General features: G+C 36.7%; 1 protein-coding gene across 2 annotated transcripts in view; it reads left to right on the top strand.

Annotated features, from left to right (window-relative positions):
• LOC119651970 overlaps positions 1-19,121 on the top strand; it is a 50,545-nt gene that overhangs the window by 15,558 nt on the left and 15,866 nt on the right. For both annotated transcript variants that reach the window (XM_038055863.1, XM_038055862.1), the window contains exon 2: positions 14,568-14,791. In XM_038055863.1, the coding sequence (XP_037911791.1) occupies positions 14,568-14,791 (224 nt within the window). The remainder of the gene's footprint in view (positions 1-14,567; positions 14,792-19,121) is intronic.

Below are 19,121 nucleotides of genomic sequence, written 5' to 3' on the forward strand. Positions count from 1 at the left end.
CCAGATTTATCTCGATGGCGCGTTTTTCTCAAAACTGCCTGTTGAAAATCGGCTGCCACCGTAGCCCAAAATCTATCCAACGAAATTCTTTGAAATTTTCACGTCTTATTCATGACATATTTCTATGGTCCGTAAACTAGTATAATTGCTATTCGTTTAGTAGTTTTTTTTTTATTCATTGAAGAAGCCGTGAAAAAACACCAAAATTCACAAAAAAAAGTTTAACACGCACCAAAAATTTACCTTTTAATACTTTTTAATAATCCTGGTTTGCGGGCTATAATTAAGTCTGTACGTTAAAATGCCATTTACTTTTTTTCTTTAAGATAATCAAAGCGCCCTCTAGCATGACAGCAGGAAAACACCTTTTTTGGAGGTGGCTGTATAAATTGCCCTGCATTTCAATAACCAACTATGCGCTCGAGATGGAGAAATTACTATGTACACCAAGATATTAATAAATCTATGGTGAAAAATTCGTATTTGTATCTTTACCCAGTTCTTCACAAAAAAATTCTAAAAAAGCCCAAAAAACGACCTTGACACCGGATGACCCCCTTAAGTTTTATTGAGGCCAGATAAGAGTGGAGTGGAAGGGGCAAACTCCCCCCAGCCCGAAGGTTTCTCGGATATTCGGAATAGAAACTTTAATGAAAAAAGGGCCGTACAGTTTTCTCCCAGGTCTGGATTTTCTTTTCACGACACTGGTTCTATATCTCGACGGTAATAAAGGTCATCACTCAATTAACACTATGTTTCGTAATTCGATTTAAATAATATTTAAGCTATCAGTTCGCAAGGTTCAAATGTAAAAATAATTTTAATGAGAACTTTTATTTTCACTTTCAAACACCACCAAACAATATAATCCCTGTCTATCCATATAAGTTTGATGTAATTACCTATGATTGTATACTTGACGGCATGTAATGTATCAGTTACAACGCTATAGATGACGTTACCGATATAATTACTTTTATTATTTTATGACTTCAAGTTTAGTTTTGGAAGCTATTCAAGCCGAGAAAATAGCTCACTTTACTGTCCAATCGAGTTGGCATTCCAGATGTGTATGTATGCATAGATACATATGCAATATACAATGCTGAATATCTAATTGTGTAGTAACGGAAAAAACCAGAATGACCAGGGAATTATTAGAAAAATATTCCAATTCTAATTGTTATATCTTCCATTATTAGAACCATTTCGAACCATAAACACGTGTATATGTACACACATATATGCATTGTTAACAAGTAAGATATTCAGCTCTTTCAACTTGTTCATTTCTAGGGAAACATTCCATAGTTCCCACAAACCTAGATGATAAATGTTTTTATCGACTTTTTTTTGCTATCAATTATCTACTAATTCCAATATAAAATACTATAATGAAACTTATACGCGAGAATTAACAACGAGCCTGTGTGAAATATTTTTATAATACAAAAACGATCATACTGATGATGAAACAAAAATGACGGTTGACATGAACCTAGCTACTAACTAGTGTACGGTGTGGACAGGATTTTTACTAGTTCATCTATCCATCGATATCGCACCTCTAATGAGTTTCAAACGTTTATCCTCTTTGGTTTCGCATGTACTTATAGAGCAGACCACAGTGCTTTTGTAGTTCTCTGCTCTCCTGCAACAGAAAGGACCCCTGCACAGAATAGCGACTTGTGATGGAAAGTGAGTATTCTATGCCACACTTCGCAGATTACCACCATGGCCAGATCCAGATAAGTCTTCAAAAGCATGTCAAAACTGATGGTGACTGCTTGGTGGTTTGCAGCTAGAATCATCCCCTTTTTTTTGCACCTTGCATGAGAAATTGCTTAGGCAACAGAATTACTCAAAAAGAAAGTGATGATAATGCTGCATGGTTACGCACAACCTCATATATCTGAAATAACGGCCAAAAAACATTGAAAAAATCGGTTTTTTTATCAAGTATAACTATCTGAGAATCAATAAAATTCCAAATAAAATTTAATGAGATATGATCGTTGAAAGAGAAGAATACGTTCTGTAAACCATCTGAGGTTGAAACTTTAAACGCGTTTTTCTACAAACGATGTCCTTGAAGTCGGTGACCAAAATTAGTTGAAAACTACTGAACCAACCTTTTCCAAACTTGGCAGGCTTTTTTATTACATGAAAATGTAGTGTTTTATCGTTCGATTCTTTTTTTATAGCCCAAAAGCGATTGATTATCAGTCATTTTGTGAAAAATGTATATTTTCACAATTTTTCTATCAGACATTATTCAAGTAAATCTACCGACATTTTTTCGTTCCGTTTTCTCAGTTTGCAACAATTTTGGCCACCGCAAAATATACAAATAAAAATACATTTTGTGTGGCCATTTGTTACACAACTGTATAATATTTTGCAATAAAAAATTACTGAAAGTTGTTCAATGTATGATCTTTAATCTTAATTCGTGGAAATGACCAATTTTTTGCGCCACAAGTGGGATTAGTCCCTTAACGAATCGCAGTATCAGACTCTGTGTCATCCACCAAATTCAATCGACCGTTCTTCAACTGGCTATCACTTTTTTAAACATTTGCGTCACTTTATGGTTTCGAAGAAGTTCTTCACACTAAAATGTCAGGTTTCTATGAAATTAGCATAAGTGTCCTTCTATTACGTCGGGAGGAGTGTATAGAATTGGCTAGTACTTATATTGACTAATAAAATGAATATTTATAGCCCTTATATGTAGTTGTTTAAAATTGTACTATCTAATCTGACATTTCATCTGCAAGAACCTAATACTTTCAAGAATGTAAAAAAAATAAAAGTAAAAATATTATACATCACACCAGGCATTACTATTGCTACTAAATGAAAATTTAAACGCGTTTTTCTTAAAACATGACTCAGACGAAGCGGTAATCCCTTTTTATCCAATGGTATTAAAATGTTTATCCCAGTTTCAAATTTTTCTGGAAAAAAAAGAGCCATTCATTTTTTTTTTTTCATGTTCTTTTAATATATTTTTTTATTTTTAATTTAAAACAACCTTTTCTTTCAAATTTAATAATTATTTAATATTTATTCCACACAATGTTTTTTTATATCTTAAACCAGATAGTAAATACTAGAAATTAAAATTAACGTTAACAATGGTCCCAAAAAAATCCCTTACTTAAATTTAAGGACGTGGTATTACTATATTTATCATAGATGAATTGTTTGCAAGGATATAATGGAGATACAGCGAGGAGTTCAAAATATAAAACAATAGTTAAGAGAAATCTAAAGATGGATAGTGGAGCTATTATCTGAGCATATGAGATTCGTTTAAGGCGCCTGAGTGAATTAGAAAGCTTTTGTCTTGCTACTGTAATGTAAATGTAAACGGGCTAGCTGCTTCGCTAATCCATTAGTTGTAAGGAAGCTGGGATAAATTCAAATTAAAAAGCTGCGGTACAAAATCTATCGCAAATACGAGTATTAACTCAATGAAATGCAGTACAGCTTCTGAAGAGAAGTGGCAATTTATCAAGTAAGAGACACATTTCTAATGGTTACTTGACTAACTAGATTCTTGAAAGAAGTCTGTATTAACTCAAGGGCACATTTTCAAAAAACGTTGTCCAAAATACGCCAAACGACTTCTACTCCTCCCTGCCCCGTGAAACTCTAGAAAATTCTACTTTGAAAATAATTTCTTCATTTCAATTTTATATTTTTAGCTTATCCTAGAAGTTCCTTAGAAAACAAAATATCGAAAACAATAAAGAAATCATATCAACTGCTTACGTTTATAGGTCCTTTTACTTTTCGGGATATTGCTCGACTAGTGACGAGTCCCGCTTTCCAACCGGCCTCGTGGCCGCCCGCACTTTTACTGGTTGTTCTGCATGTCTGCTTAGCTCCTAGCGCGTCCGACAGATGCGCATCGCTCGTCTCAGGCAAGGGTCGTGAAGTGGTATCGCTTCGTCCAGCTTTCTAGTTGAAACCAAAGGTTCTCAGCGAGAGAACTCGGTCACGGTCGACTGGGGGACGTCAAAACGTGCGTGGTGGTCTAGCTTTCTTCCAACGCCGTCTGCCTCCTGGAAGAAAAGCTACTGCCTGTCCAAGGTCTTATGTTTATAACCGACGTCCAGACTGAACGCGTGCTGCTCACGTCCGAAGACCTTATAAGTGTCCCCTTATGGTGACTGCAGCGGCTTCCGGATGGTATCAGTTTTCACCAGAACGTGGGTGCAGACTTTAAACTCCCCAGGGGTGTGGACCACTGATTGCGGGTGACGCGATGGCGGAGACGGTTTCAATTTGGAATCCTCTCAACAGTCTCTCTTATCGAGGATCAGGTCGCCTCGGAATCGTAGGTTCTCTCCGTACTTCAGGTCAGTAAAGCTGGCAACAAACTCTTCGCGGACTGCTGTGCGGATGGCTGGTCGCGCGCCATAATGGTTGTATCCAACATCCTATGCCAACATTCTAGCAAATCATTGAACTATGAACGGTATGCTGTTATCCGCTGGCGTTTCAAACCAAGAAACCAAGTTTCGAAAAGAGAATAGATTCGATTGCGCTCCCAGGTCTCTGATGTCAAGGTATATGGCATGCAAGCGCTTTATCCACATAAGGGCTGCTGGTAATTCCTTCCTAACATGCCTGGTGACCTTAAACTTTTAACATACTATAAACTTTCTGGCTTAAAAATTTACACCTTGTTAATGAACGGCCAAAAACTAGACTAGCTGGTTTTTTGTCCGAATAACGGACTGCGCAAGATTATGTACCGAGCGAAACGCTTTCATACGAAAAGCGGCGGAAACATATGACCTAGGCCCCTTTTCAGATATCTCGCAGCATATACAGTAAGGTGAAATGAAGTCCGGGAACTCGCTGAACTTGTATTTGTAGTGCAACAGCAAGCTCTGAAGAACTGCGTCATCCGTGTGAGCCACAGCCATTGCTGAAGAATCGATTGGGATGTTGATTTAAAAAAAAAGAGATAAAGCATCAAGGACTAAGCTCTCTTTACCGGACACATGTTGAATGTCCGATTTGAACTGGCAGATGTCAGCTAAGTGCCGAAGTTGGCAAGGGAATGTTTTGTCAGGATTCTGACTTAAAACGAAAATTAGAGGCTTATGCTCCGTGAACACTCTGAACGGCCTTTCTTAAAGGGAAAGCTGAACTACTTGATGCTCAGATACGCGGCTAGTAACTTATAATTTTTATAAGACACCAAACGGTTGCCAGCTTTGGTTCACCATCTGATGAGGAGCAGCGCCTTCTGCGACGTCTGAGGCATCGGCAATTTCAAAAGTGTAGCGTCTGTTACTTTGTTGTATCAAACGCTTGGACGACTTTTGGAAACCATATGACCTTCCACGATTCTTTGGCCTAAAGACGAGACAGGAAGTCATTAAGTAAGGCCTGGTGGTGAATGGCTTTTGGCACGAAACAACGGTAGAAGTTTATCATACCCAAGAACCTTCTAAGGTTTTTCATTGCCTTTGGTAGCGGAAAATTCGCGTTCGCTTGCCTCTTATCAGAGTCCGGTTGTATGCTGTCAAGAGTGATGAAATGGCTTAGAAATTTTACTTGCTGCGTGCAAAATCTGTACTTTTCACATTAAGAAATGAACCATTGTTAAGAAGGAATTGAAAAATGCTCTCGAGATGTGGTAAATGCTCAGACTCGGTGGAAGATGCGACCACAACGTCAGTCAACGAGACGAAACAGAAGTCCAAGTTTCGGAGTACAGATTGTCCGAAGAGCTCGAAAGGTATACAATTTGCTGTTTTTGGAATATCATCGGGAGGGACGGGGATATTATTGTAAAACACGACAGTTTGCTAAATAATGCGCAAAGTCGTCCTAGATGAATGGAATGGAGTGTTAGACATTACGCTACTAGGTGGAGTTAGCTGGGTCTCCTTTCTTCTATTCGCGGCGCTCGAAACCACGCTTTTCTGGTAAATGTCACTTCTTTCAGGTTACGTTGGATAGATTCAATTCCGCTTTCTCTTCAACCACTTTCTCATGGTAGAGATCATCCTGTGTTCACTAACCTTTGTTAACCGTTTCCGTTGCTATTGGGGTGTATTTATAAATTCCTTTTACGCTATATATGTATATTCGCCCTCTCATCTCCCAAAATGTTAGTCGACATGATTCCTGATATAACCATTGATAAATCAGCATCTCTTGAAAGTGAAGCAAGCCTATAAGCCTTCTATAGGTATTCCGCAGCCCTCATATATTCAGCAAAGCCAAAGCTGCACTCGCAATGAATGCTTTGTCGTAAGCAAGATACATTGCTGATTAAAACCGAGTTTTTCGTCTATCATTACTCCCAAGGTCTTGATGCCCAGCTCGAAAGTGATGATAATCCTTTCAGCGTACAACCTTCCTTCTGTTAAACGGCTATCGAAAGTAACAGCGAAATATCGCCAGGGTTCCAATTGACCGAATTAAATATATTTGTCACGGCCATGGCCTCCATTAAGAAATATTTAATGGTGCTACCCTTTCTGTGAATTGATCTATCCACCAAATCAGAAACAAATTTGATCGCGTCTGCCTTCAAGAAATTTGTACTCTTGATTTGAAATGTCCCATTGAGCCTCAACAACTGGGAGCAGTGTACACAGTGCCAAGAAGTTAGTTGTGTATAAAAGAGAATAGCTCCCCTGGAGGTTTTCTAACCATTGGGATCAGTATTACTGTCTGTTCTGGTTCAAGGTATACGCACCATAAAGGGTAACAATTTTTGTTTTTAGATCCTATCCGTGATACTTCAGTAAAATGTCAAGTGGCAAAAGTGTTAAAGATTCCGTCCGCATGTGTGGGTGGATCCTTCTGTGCATTTGGATTGGGAGACAGGAGGTTTCTAAAATGAGGTACAGTTCTGTTCTCATGACTGATGAAAACCAACTTTCATTAATCTCCTAGCAACTAACACCCTACCATACAAAGTTCCTAAATTTGCCAAAGTTAATGGCATGCACAAATAGTCGCAAAGAGGTCAGAGCAATTTCTAATTTATTAATAAGGTTACCTTCAACCTTGCCCGATAAAGCTCTTTCTTATTAACGCTCTCCTTCTTCATTTGTCCACACTTTAGTTCTTATTCACTAAATGAACAGAAAGAAACTTGAAACGCATGTTCATTTACAGAGCAACTGAGATTTTCTTTCGGTAAGCTACATAAGATAAGGTCAGACGACGAAGCAGTAAACCGGACTATCAAGACTCTGAAGCAACTTAAAGTCACGGAATAGTTCGGCGAGTGGTATTCCAAAAGCACGTAAAATTTGGATGCTATATGAATAAGGGCCGACCACACCGGCACAAACGTCCTGATTTTGATAGTGCAAGAGATACGAGATGGTATCAGGCACAACAACGTGGGTGTCGATTCCTTCTGAAATTTTCAACTGTTGTTGATCGGCGAAACGCTATGACAAAGGGGCCTGATAGCCAGAACGGTGAATAGCTTATCCCAGCTGAACCAAAATAATCCGACAATTTCTAACCACAGTATCGATTTTTTAGAGAAAGAGTCTCCCATTCGGGGTTCAATGTATTATGAAATTTATGAGAACAATTGATGTGGAAAATTTTCAGCAATTGTATTATCTAATTGTTAGCTTTAGATTCAATTTATAATGTACCTCAACCAATAAGGCCAATAAACGCAAGCGAAAAGCTAACAAAGCTTGTATCTGAATGAACACCCGATTACCAGTATCAGCTTAACTGCAGTTGTAAATTAGACTGGAATGCGAAGTATTGACAGTTTTTGATATTGTCAGCAATCTTATACTTTAAGAACTAAATTCAAACGAGATTTTGCTTGTAATCTTCGCGAGCATACTAAAGAGTCAGCATGACAAGAATTTAAGCCAACAACGGGAGTCAAGTCATGTACGTGCAATAATTGGCTGCTCATCTCGCCAACAATATCCAATTTAAAAACTGAATCCTTCTTGACTGCTAACAAAAGTAATAGAGTTAGCGACTACCCGCAAAATTGTTTGATGCAGATACATATTAGAATCACTGGACATTTGTCGAAGCTACTCAATGAAGGTCATGAACATGCAAATTTGTTCCCAAGATATTCAAACATTCCGATCATCTTAGTCTAGGAAAACGTTTTGAATACCACAGCTCAAAATGAAATTTGGGTGTCTCCTATTTTTGAAGAAATGAAAGTAATACATCATGAAGATTTTTCGATCCATCAAGAGTGACCAATATTCACTTGGAATCACCAAAAATAATCCGCTTATTAACATATCTATAATAAAAGTATTAAATTTATATTTTTTCCTTTTACTACAGTAGTCTGGCGGTCGTAGAAAATTGATTTTTGAAATAGGAAAGACGTATAAATTCCAGCAGGACTGAATATTAAATTAAAAGGAGGACACTCAGAATATCTCCACTTTCCATCATCAACTAAGAGCTTCTAACTTCTGCCATTTTGTAATTTTAAAATATTCATCCTCCACATAATTTCTATTGAAAAATAACATTAGACCAACTGTTTAGAAGACCCAATTTGGCAGTGAATAGATCAGGCTTTAAGGTTAAACTTTTATTTTTGATAAAGTCATCTAGTAGGAACCGTTTCACTAACACGACTGTGAGTCGATCATGTGAAAATTGCATGGCATTCAACATTTGAGCTCCTTAGCTCAAAAACATATTTTTGTTGTAAAAACGTGGCTGACCGGTTATACCGGATGTAGAGCCTTAAATAATAATATATTAAAGCCAAAACTGTAAGGGGTGTACGAATAAATATAATCACTAAATATTTCGAATTACTACACAAGTTTGTAAGATAGTATTCCTTTCTACCTCCAGTCGGATTTTTAAGAACCTTATTTATATTATCTATATACATATGTGGGATGTTGTGGCTTTTTAAATATTTTGACTAAGAAGGATTCTATATTCATGAAATATTTAACAAAACAAGATTTAAATATCCACGTTGCATATTTTCCAATATTATTGTCCATGCATTTGTAGTTGGATTTGTTGGATATTGGAATTTATATATAAAGGAATATAAACTCCAATAACAACAACAATCGTAATTTATAGATATTTGTCTTGGATACATACATATATGTACATATGTATAGTAAAACTCATTTGGATTCGGCTTAAACCCCGGCGCCAAAACACTAGTGAGAAAATGGAAGTAAACTTGAATCAGAAAGCGAAACGCATATTAACTTTCTGTTCATGCATTAAACCAGGTAAACACCAAAAAGTTCAAAGGTTTTCTCCGATTAAGCTTTACTGTGAATCTGTGTGTCAGTTATAAATGTTTAGTCTCAAACTGCTGTCAGTTAAATATTTTTATGTCAATGTCACTGGAAAGAAATTCATAAGTAAGAAGTGAATTCCGCTCTTCCCCGCACTTGAAGCTTATGGCCGTTATGGGTCAAAGTAACTATAGAATTCGCTTCGTTCATATATACGTAAATAAAGTACATTGCTTTCAAGGCTTTGGTACATAGCTAGAGGCAAAAATATTTTGTTTTAATATACCTGTAAACCTTTCACGACTAAAAATATCTTTAAGCTGTGTGTGACCACTCAAGCGAAACGTGCATTTAATTGAATATCTATAATTTTGCATATCTATATATGTACATATAGAATATGTCTGTATTCGTATGAATATTCAATAATTTGGTCACATGATAAAAGAGATGGTGTGGTAAGATATGTATTTTGCAACATGCTGTGAAAATATTGATTTTGCACACATATTTGCTATGAACATTTATGAGACACTTCTATGTTATTTATCACTCATCTATTGGTTTGCGTCTAGTGAAAGTCACGTTTGAAATGTAATACTATATCTATTATGCATTCCCCAATTTCAATGAAATGATAATTTTTAAGTTAACATATGAAAATTTTCGATGTTTTCGAAAACCAACGGTCATTTAATACTTCGGCATGTATTATGTATTTTTATTTGAAAACTAGGAGGTGTAAAAGCGCATATCATTTGATGAATGCTTTTCTAGTCATAGCAAAATTGGAAGTTGCAAAATAAAAATTGTTGAAGAAAGTAGATTCGGTTTTTTCTTAGAATTGACCATTTCATCGATTTCTGCGGTTATTTCGAAAAAAAAATTACACCTCCGGGAGGGGATGGGCGCTATACAACTTTTGTTTCCTGTGCCACCCTCTACTTCCTCCCCAATTAGACGGCCTTGGTTGAAAGAATTCAGATGTTGAAAGCTTCAATGACTGGACTATTGAGATGATCGTCACTGTTCGCAAGAAATAAGAAAACGGTAATACAATCGGTATTAACCGTTATGAAATATGTGCATTCATAATTGGACAAGGGCTGCTCAATTTTTTTAACATATTTATTTTTGTTAGATATGTGTGTTTTTTGCAAAATGTATTTGCACATTTTCATTAATATATTTTGAAGCTTAGATTTCGTTCAGATACACCACTGTGATTTTTTTCACATTTTTCGGATAAGTTCTGAGAACAAAACCTGTTAGACTTTTTGAGGGTCATATTTTGAACCCTCACTCCTTTACGTTTCTCCCGAGATCACATATGGGATCAGTTTCGAAAAGTACTAATTGAGCCCTTTCATTAGATATCCCATACGGCCACATTCTGTGAAAGAACTCAACACAGTCAGTCCAACCGTTTCCAAGTAAATCGGATGTGACAGACCGACAGACAGACAGACAAACATGGACTCGATTCGAACAAGGTTTTGTTTTACATAAAACCTCAAAAACGTTATAATAACAAATGAGCAACAATTCTTGTCAAACGAATAATTGGACAAAGTTATCAAAACCGTTATTTTAATATTTTGAAGCATATCCCTTTGCTTTTATTACTGCTTCTAAGCACCGGAGCATCGAACAAACTAGTTTTGTGCAGAATTCTGGAATGGAAATATTTTTCAACTCCTCTACATTTTTAAGGTTTTATGTAAAACATCATCAAACGTTATTCTATGGCGAATTTAAAGGGGGGGGGGGGAGCTATACATGCATAAGAGGGGTGTCATTTTTTTCACCAAATATAGTCATGTGGGGTATCAAATCGATCGAATCAAATCGATCGAATCGATCGATCGATTGGTACTTTTCGAAGCCGGTCTTAACTTTGACATTTGTTGGAAAGATGGAGAGTGAGCGGGGTCGGAAATGGTTATTTTTTTAACCCACTCTCCGAAATTACCTAACCGAAAAACCTGAAAAAATCAAGATGCCCTCATTATATGGCGCCCAGACTCTGAAATACTCTCCATACCGATATCTATTCAAATAAAGTTAATAATAGTATTACTATAATTTTCAGTAATTTGATGCAGTACCCACCTTAAGTCCATCCTAGCACCACGAAATTTTGCAGCAATGTAGATTATGATATAGAGCATGATCCTATCAAGTTTGGTGGAAATCACACTATTAGTACCAAAGTTAGAATAGGTCAACCTTTTCACTTCCTTGCAAATTCAAGACTTTGAATGTCAATATCATCCGAAAGTGGATGTTCGCACATAGTATATACGTATATTACGTACTAGTTTCTAATGGGACAAATACCCACTCAAATGTCTTTATAAAAGAAATACACAAGACCGTTCATACCTGAAGCGTCCAGTTTCCGGTTTCCCGACTTGTTTGGGTCGGGGTTTTGCAGCGATCGGTCGGCCAGTAAGTTGGGCATCCAAATGAAATTAAATTGTAACCTTTCGTCTCATTCAGAACATTCAAAACCTTTTTACGTTTTGGAATGACTAGTCAGGAATGAAAATCAATAGCAGTCAAAATGACTACCACGACAATGTTTGCAGTTGTCGATTCATTTAGGAAAACGATGCCTTCCTTTGACTTCTTGAATTATTAGTACCCTGTAAAGAGTATCTTTAGTACCCTGCAAAGATTATCTTTCACATAGCTCAACAAAACGGAATTCATTAAGACTTAATTGATCTTGGTTGCTCAGTTGACATCACCATTGTCTGAAAAGATATTTCTGTTTAGCATCTTATTCAATGTTTGAATCAATAAATCAACGATGTTGAAAGCGATCTTCTGGGTTTAATTCCTGTACCAGTTGCATATCAAACATTTTTAGCATTGAGCATAAGACTTAAGAATTTTATTAAGTTATAATTAAAATGTCATAATCTGTGGCAAAGGAACTGCAACATGAATCAATTAGCAAACAGGTTGTTTGTCTGAGGGCTGGGAGCTAAATCCTTCCTTAAAACTCGTCATGCGCTCAATTCTTGAATATGTGGTAAAATCGAGTAGACGTGGTTGGGATCACATTTGCTAATGGATCTGTGGACTTTAATTTGCTCTCAGATAGATATGTATTGTTGCCATTTACCCCTTGGTGGGGTGAGATCCCTGCACTCCTTCTCTAATGTTTTGCGCCAAGTGCCTTTGGGGCCCACTCATCGACCATCTTGAAAGAGTGGATTCCACTATGGCAGTGCCCATCCGCTGTAACGGTAACTGGAAATTTCATTCATAAGAAGAGAAACCTCACCCGATGCGATATGGTCGAGAACCGTCGTGATGTATCCTTTCCACCTCTTCAATTACTCGCCATCGTGGATGAGAAGTCGACCATTGACGTCCTTCACAGGACCATAGAAAGATTTGCGACCACATGCAAGCTTTTTTCGTGAAACATTTTTGAAATCATTACGTTTTGCAGCATCTTCAGTAGCACCCGAGACAAGAGCATTTTTATGGCGGCATAATGCTCATCGATATTCTTAGGCGGGTTATCCATTGTGTCTGCCGGTCTATTAACAAAATGGCTCTTACACTGCCGAGGGACAACTGGATTATACAAACGGTCGATTTTGAACTTGGGGGTTCGCAGTTCTCCAACCCAGCGAGAAGTTGCGGACGTAACACGCAAGCGAAAGTAAGCAATTATCAAATGGTGTTCCCTTTCGAGGCCAATTGTTGTCCAGGAGACAACTCTACTTGCTAAATGATAATAAAATGTTTTTCTGAAAAATGCGTGTGACAAACAAGCAGAGGTTTTCTTTAAAATGGACCTTATATAATATCGCCGCAGCCAAATCGGTGTTTTTCCTGGTGGTATATTTTTAAGGTTTTGTGTAAAACAAAACCTTATTAACATCGGTTTACTCTCTGTCTGTCTGTCTATTTGTTTGTCCATCACACGCATTTTTCCCGGAGATGGATATAGCGATTGACACCAAATTGTGGCAAGATGGGAACTGTGAACGCTCGCGCATACAGTGAGTTACATCCTTTTATATAGAATTAAAGGGGGGGGGCGATGCATTTTCATCATATATAGTCATATGGTTTTGATATTAGCCCATTTTCAGAAACTACCTATTCGAAAAATCTGAAAAAAATCAAGAGGCTGCTACTATATGGTGCCTAGGCTCTGAAATACCCTACATATCGATACCTGTTCAAATAAAGTTAATAATAAAACCCCCCTTAAGTTCATCTTAGAATCACAAACAAGTGAGAATGCAACGAAAGAAAAGTAATAAAATCTATGGCTATACTATTCCTCACTGTATTTCAGGCAGAGATGTAACTGCTAAAATCCATATTTTCTTTAGCAGGTAGGTAGGTTTAAAGGTCGTTACATCACCTCAAACCAGATCTAGATCCATGTGGAGAAGCCATCAAAACCTTAAACCCTTACCACTGAAAGTGGAATAGCTTTAATGTAGGTAACCAAACATAAAGATAATAATGGGAATGAAGCAAAACTACACTTGGAATTAGTAAATCTCTAGCTGTGAAATGCAAAAAGAACTCACAACAAAAAAATTATTCTGCAGAATGAACGTAAAATCGAATGGTCGAAATCCTTAAACTGAATAATATCAAAATAAGGGAACTAATAGGTTTAATAACAGATCACTGTCATCTATGTTCACAATCTGCACAGGATGCAGACTTTCCGATGAGGAGGACACAGTCCCTCAGAAGTGGTCCGCAGTTGTTCAACTTTTTTTCTTATATAACCATTTTATTACATTGTCCTTGATCGAGCAACAGCATTCTTTTATTCGTAAAGATTCCTAGCGTATCGTTCGCGTTGTCTACTAAACCTAGCTGCTCCGTGTTTTTCCTGGTGGTATGTAATGTCTGTTGTTCCTAATTTGTCATATGTCCCTTCCAAAGTTAGATTTTTCTGATTGCTTGACAATATATTTCACTGCTTGCCTGTTCTCCAGCCAGGATAATTATGAGTCGAGAAGCAATCGCACTGTTTTTTAGAACGATAGGAAGGTCCTAATCATGGCGGAAAGTTGGCCAAACAGGTAATGGACTTGAATTCTTTTTGAACGGCCTTGCATTCTAGCCCGATCGTACTAAATGAGTCAACAAAAAACAGTAGCTATTTAAGCGCATAGCAGAATTCAATTTAACAAAATCTTATCAGTGTTATAGAAATATTGAAAACATACTTAATTTTATATTATTATTTTCCCCCTCGGTTGCGTTAATTGAAAGCAATACAATTTTATTTTCGTTTTTTTTTTGCAGTACATGTTCAGGGGCTTTCTATAGACACAACAACAATTCCAGAGAGTATAACCAATACTCCAGGAAACTTGGCACAAAACACTACCAAAGATGATGAGGCCAGACGCGCGCAGGAGCCACCATTAATATTTCCAAGTGATCCTGGTCAATATAAGGTTTTAGAGCTCAATGATGCTTCATCGAATAATGAAACAGCGATTAAAATATTGTTGTCAAAAGTCAGGGTAAGTTTAGAAAAAGCAAAATATGCTGATTATAGTTAGATTCATTTATTTTATATATTATCGTATATTAATGCTACCTGTTTTGATTAAAACTGACTCACTGTTCCGAATACAAGATGTTTTCTGTTTAAGACTATATGGAGAGGTTAGTCTCAGAATTCGTTTTAACTAGCGTGGCATAACGTGAAAGTATTTCGAAAAGGATATTACGTAGTTGTCGAGAGCTATAATGCCTTATTGTCGATTTTACTTACTTGAAAAGACGAACAAATAAGACTGCCACACATTTCATTATAGTTTATTTATTATAAGTTTAGAACTTATTAAATATCATTTTGAAAATTCTTAATTGATAAATAGATTGTAACTTCCCAAGCAATTTTGTAACTATTTTTCGTTCTATGTTCGGAAAATTTGTTAGTAGATTTTAGATATTTGCTAGCAACTCTGGTAATGCTGGAAATACGTTCTATCGCCAAAGCGTATACAACGACTACTGATAATATTCAAATAACGCAACTAAATCGACCCTTCATGACTGCACGGTTTTTCCAAGAACCAAATTCCCTGTAACGTTTGGCCCAGATACCATGTGCATGGGCTACCATATTTTTTTCAGATATTTGGGATGAGTAGTCTCTGAACCCTTTCAGACTCCTGTACTCCTCTCCTTTGCAACCAATGCCAAAACTAATACAGTTTCGGAAAGTATATACTAATCGAGGCCTTTCATTTGACACGACTACACCCTTTGCATGTATGGGGACCCCTTAAACTCAACCTACGCAACCTACTCCCTGCATGCAATGGGATTCGCAGGACCCACCTTTCTACTAAATTTTGTATAAACAAGAGTGACCGTTTCTGAGATGATATGTGTGACAGACAGACGGACAGATAGACAGTAAAGGGATTTTAATAAGGCTGACATTCGAGTGAAACATTAAAGTTCTATGAATGAAGAATCTAGTATTCCCCAGCGCTTTTTTGTATCTATTGTAGGTTAGGTTCTTCACATTTACTAATAATATTGAAGTACATGAGGCTGACTATTATCAATACAGTGCTTTCCATCATATGATTTATTTAAATCGCTTTCTAAAAGATAGAGGCCAATAGAATTTTTAATTATATAACACGGAACTGTGAGGCCCTCATTGGTCCTCACATCTTCTTTTTCTTCAACTTTTGTCACATTCACAACCGAGATCGGTTCGTCGTGATCGGTTTGTGGCGCGGTAAGATTCGCGGCATTTGAAATTTATTTCGAATGTTGCGAATACCAGCGGACAGATGACGTCACCGGCGCTCTCCACTCAGTTTAGACCTCGATACAGGAGTGAAGAGCAGAGTAGGTGACGACAGATGTCATATTTAAAAAATTGAGATGTAAAGCGTAAAGAAAAAAACAAACAAGAAACCACCAACTACTCGTTTGATTAGATTTTAGTGCGCTGCTACATAGTTGTTGTAGTTTTATCATTTTTATTATTATTATAAAAATAAAGTAACATAGTTTCGCATTCGTACGTTAGATCATAGAGAAGATAAAAGTAAAGAAGTGTATAAAAAGTTAATAACAGGTTTCGCCATTTTCTTTTATCAAATGCCTGATCTATATGTACCGCAAGACGCCATTCATTGTCTTTTATAGTCGGCCAACACTCAGAACAATAGAGAGCGACAGGATGGACGACATTGCGGTCAATTTTTAGATTTGAGACGTTCTTAATACGTCGATCACAAAGAACACCAGTTGTGGAACGCCACTTCATCCAGGTAGCGTTAATGCGAGAACCAATTTCATAACCCAGTTCTCCATTGGCTGATAGCATTGACCGGAGATATTTAAATCGCTCGGTTCTGGGCAGGTCACTACCGCTCCGTCTGCTTTCTGTTACACCCAAGTTATTCGGAAATGGCTAGACCGATTGTCATAAAAGTTGGTTAGTCTGTGGTTTCGTTTACATGCAGCAAGTGGTGCCATTTTATATTAAGTTTAAGGGGAGCTTCCCATACATGCGAAAGGAAGCTGCAAATTTTTTTTTCACAGAATGTGGCCATGTCATAATATCTACTATTATTAAATTTATTTGTGCATATTTCGAAACGGGATGTATTTTGAGACCTAGATTTCGTTTAGATACACCACTATGATTTCTTCAAATTTTTCGTTTGAATAGGTTCTGAGAACGTAACCTATTACACTTTAGGGGGTCATATTTTGAACCCTCACTCCCTACATTTTGAACCCTTTCATTTAACACTCCACATGTTCACATTCTGTAAAAAAAAAATTGCACCCGCCTTTCGCATCTATGATGAGCTTGCCCTTCAACTTAATACAAAATCACGCTACTTGCCATATGTAAAGGGATTCACAGACCACACATTCTCACCCAATTTCGCAACAATCAGTCCAACCGTTTCCGAATAAATTGAATGCGACAGAGAGACATCGAATCGATTCTAATAAGGTTTTATTTCACACAAAACCGAAACTAAAAAGTTCACCAATCATTTCTGGTTAACAATGTAAATAATTATATGATTATTAAATCAAAACTAGGGTTTTAGAAGATTTGAAGTTTAACGAGTTTCGGGTAAACATTTTAAAGTGAAATTAACACCATCATTTAATAATAAATATTTATTCAAATTAAATTTTAATATATGTTAGTAGGGTTTGAATCAGATGCAGGAAGTTGAAAATGGGGTGCTAAACATGATAAAAATGTTATATAGTAGGGAAAGGAGACTGTTGCGTACAATCAAGTGAATTTCTCTTCGGAAAATACTGCAACTTTTAGCGTTTGCTAACACCTTTTTCTGTCGTAACATCGGTATATATATTTTGACTCAATATAATCTAGAATTAAAAACTACATTGGTGTAGATACAAATTATATTGTAAGTTTCTTTCAATTATCTTACTTCTGAAAAACGAAATCCATTTTGCACTTTCACCGCATGGGTTAAAGCACCTGCAACACATTGAATGATTCTGAGTATAACCGTGTACCTATCATCAACGTCGTTCTTCCTCAATATGTGAGCCAAGATACCAATCAAATCTTTACCAGAATAAACTCATTCAGTTTAATTGAACTTTATGCTATCCGTTCGATAAACTCCCGAGAATACAAGCACACATATGGAAATAGAGAACAATTGTTATTTCTTTCAAGTTTATCGAACATTTTTCTGATCGCATTTTTTCTCATCAGAACGACATTCAAATAACCTATCAGCATATATTACAATCAATCATGTGTTAATTGAATTAATCAATCGCATAAAAATGAACTTTGCCACAATTTATTGTTTGAACCAATAATTCACTTAGTGCAAGTCGGGTGTATAAACTTTGGGAACAATGAAAATGAATGTGGTTTCATTAATTCATTTCATGAACTAGTATTGAATCTTCAAATTTTTCTTGCACTTGAAGAAGTTTAGGTTAATTTGTACGTATGTCAATGAATTCAGTTGACTCTTATATGGAATGTGGTATATAGCCTTCTTTTTTTCTGGATCTTTTTCCTAAATTTACTCTTTATTCTTTAGTTTCATTGTTTTTAAAACTCACGCTTTGGAAATGGAAGCTACCTTACATGTAAGCTCCGTTTTATAGCTTGAGAAGCCAGATATGCATGTGTTAAATGTATTGGGAATTACCTAAAATTTTGAGCTCACCTAATGTACACGTTTTACTTTCAACACAACGGATTGTATCCTCGCCTGATATCACGTTTCACCTTCTATTATAACCAAGTATGGTACTTGGAGCTCCCGCCCTGTAATGATACCTTGCGGATGAAGAGAAAAGCTCGCCGAATAAGGTGTTTAAGACATCTTCAAGTGTTTTACGTGTGCGGTACCCAGATAACTACCATCCATGCCTTCTAGCTCAAAACCAACAGTTTCTTCTTTTCTAATAATTGTTGCTTTCACAAACTTCCGATTCAGATTGGCTTGTAACGTTGTGTAGCTTGGACAAAAGGACTGATTGATGCGATATGCCCGCGCTAGACGAGATTGTGAATGCATTTTTTTGTTCATTTTTTTGTTAATGAGACTGCACTTCAGTTTAATCATCGATGACGACCGGGATTCGAACCCAAAGCAATGAGATCGAGAGACCAACGTTCTATCCCCTCAATTATCGCGCCGTAAAAATATACATAGTTGATGGATGATAATTTCATATCACAATCTCTTTGGTCATGAACGATATATAGTATGTGCATACAACAGTTGGAAGTCAACATTTGATTTTCTTCGAGGCTGCATGATGAAGTATCTGTTCATCAAGTCTGAAAGACAGACT

Source organism: Hermetia illucens, chromosome 3, assembly GCF_905115235.1.
Source record: "Hermetia illucens chromosome 3, iHerIll2.2.curated.20191125, whole genome shotgun sequence".
Classification (NCBI taxonomy): domain Eukaryota; kingdom Metazoa; phylum Arthropoda; class Insecta; order Diptera; family Stratiomyidae; genus Hermetia; species Hermetia illucens.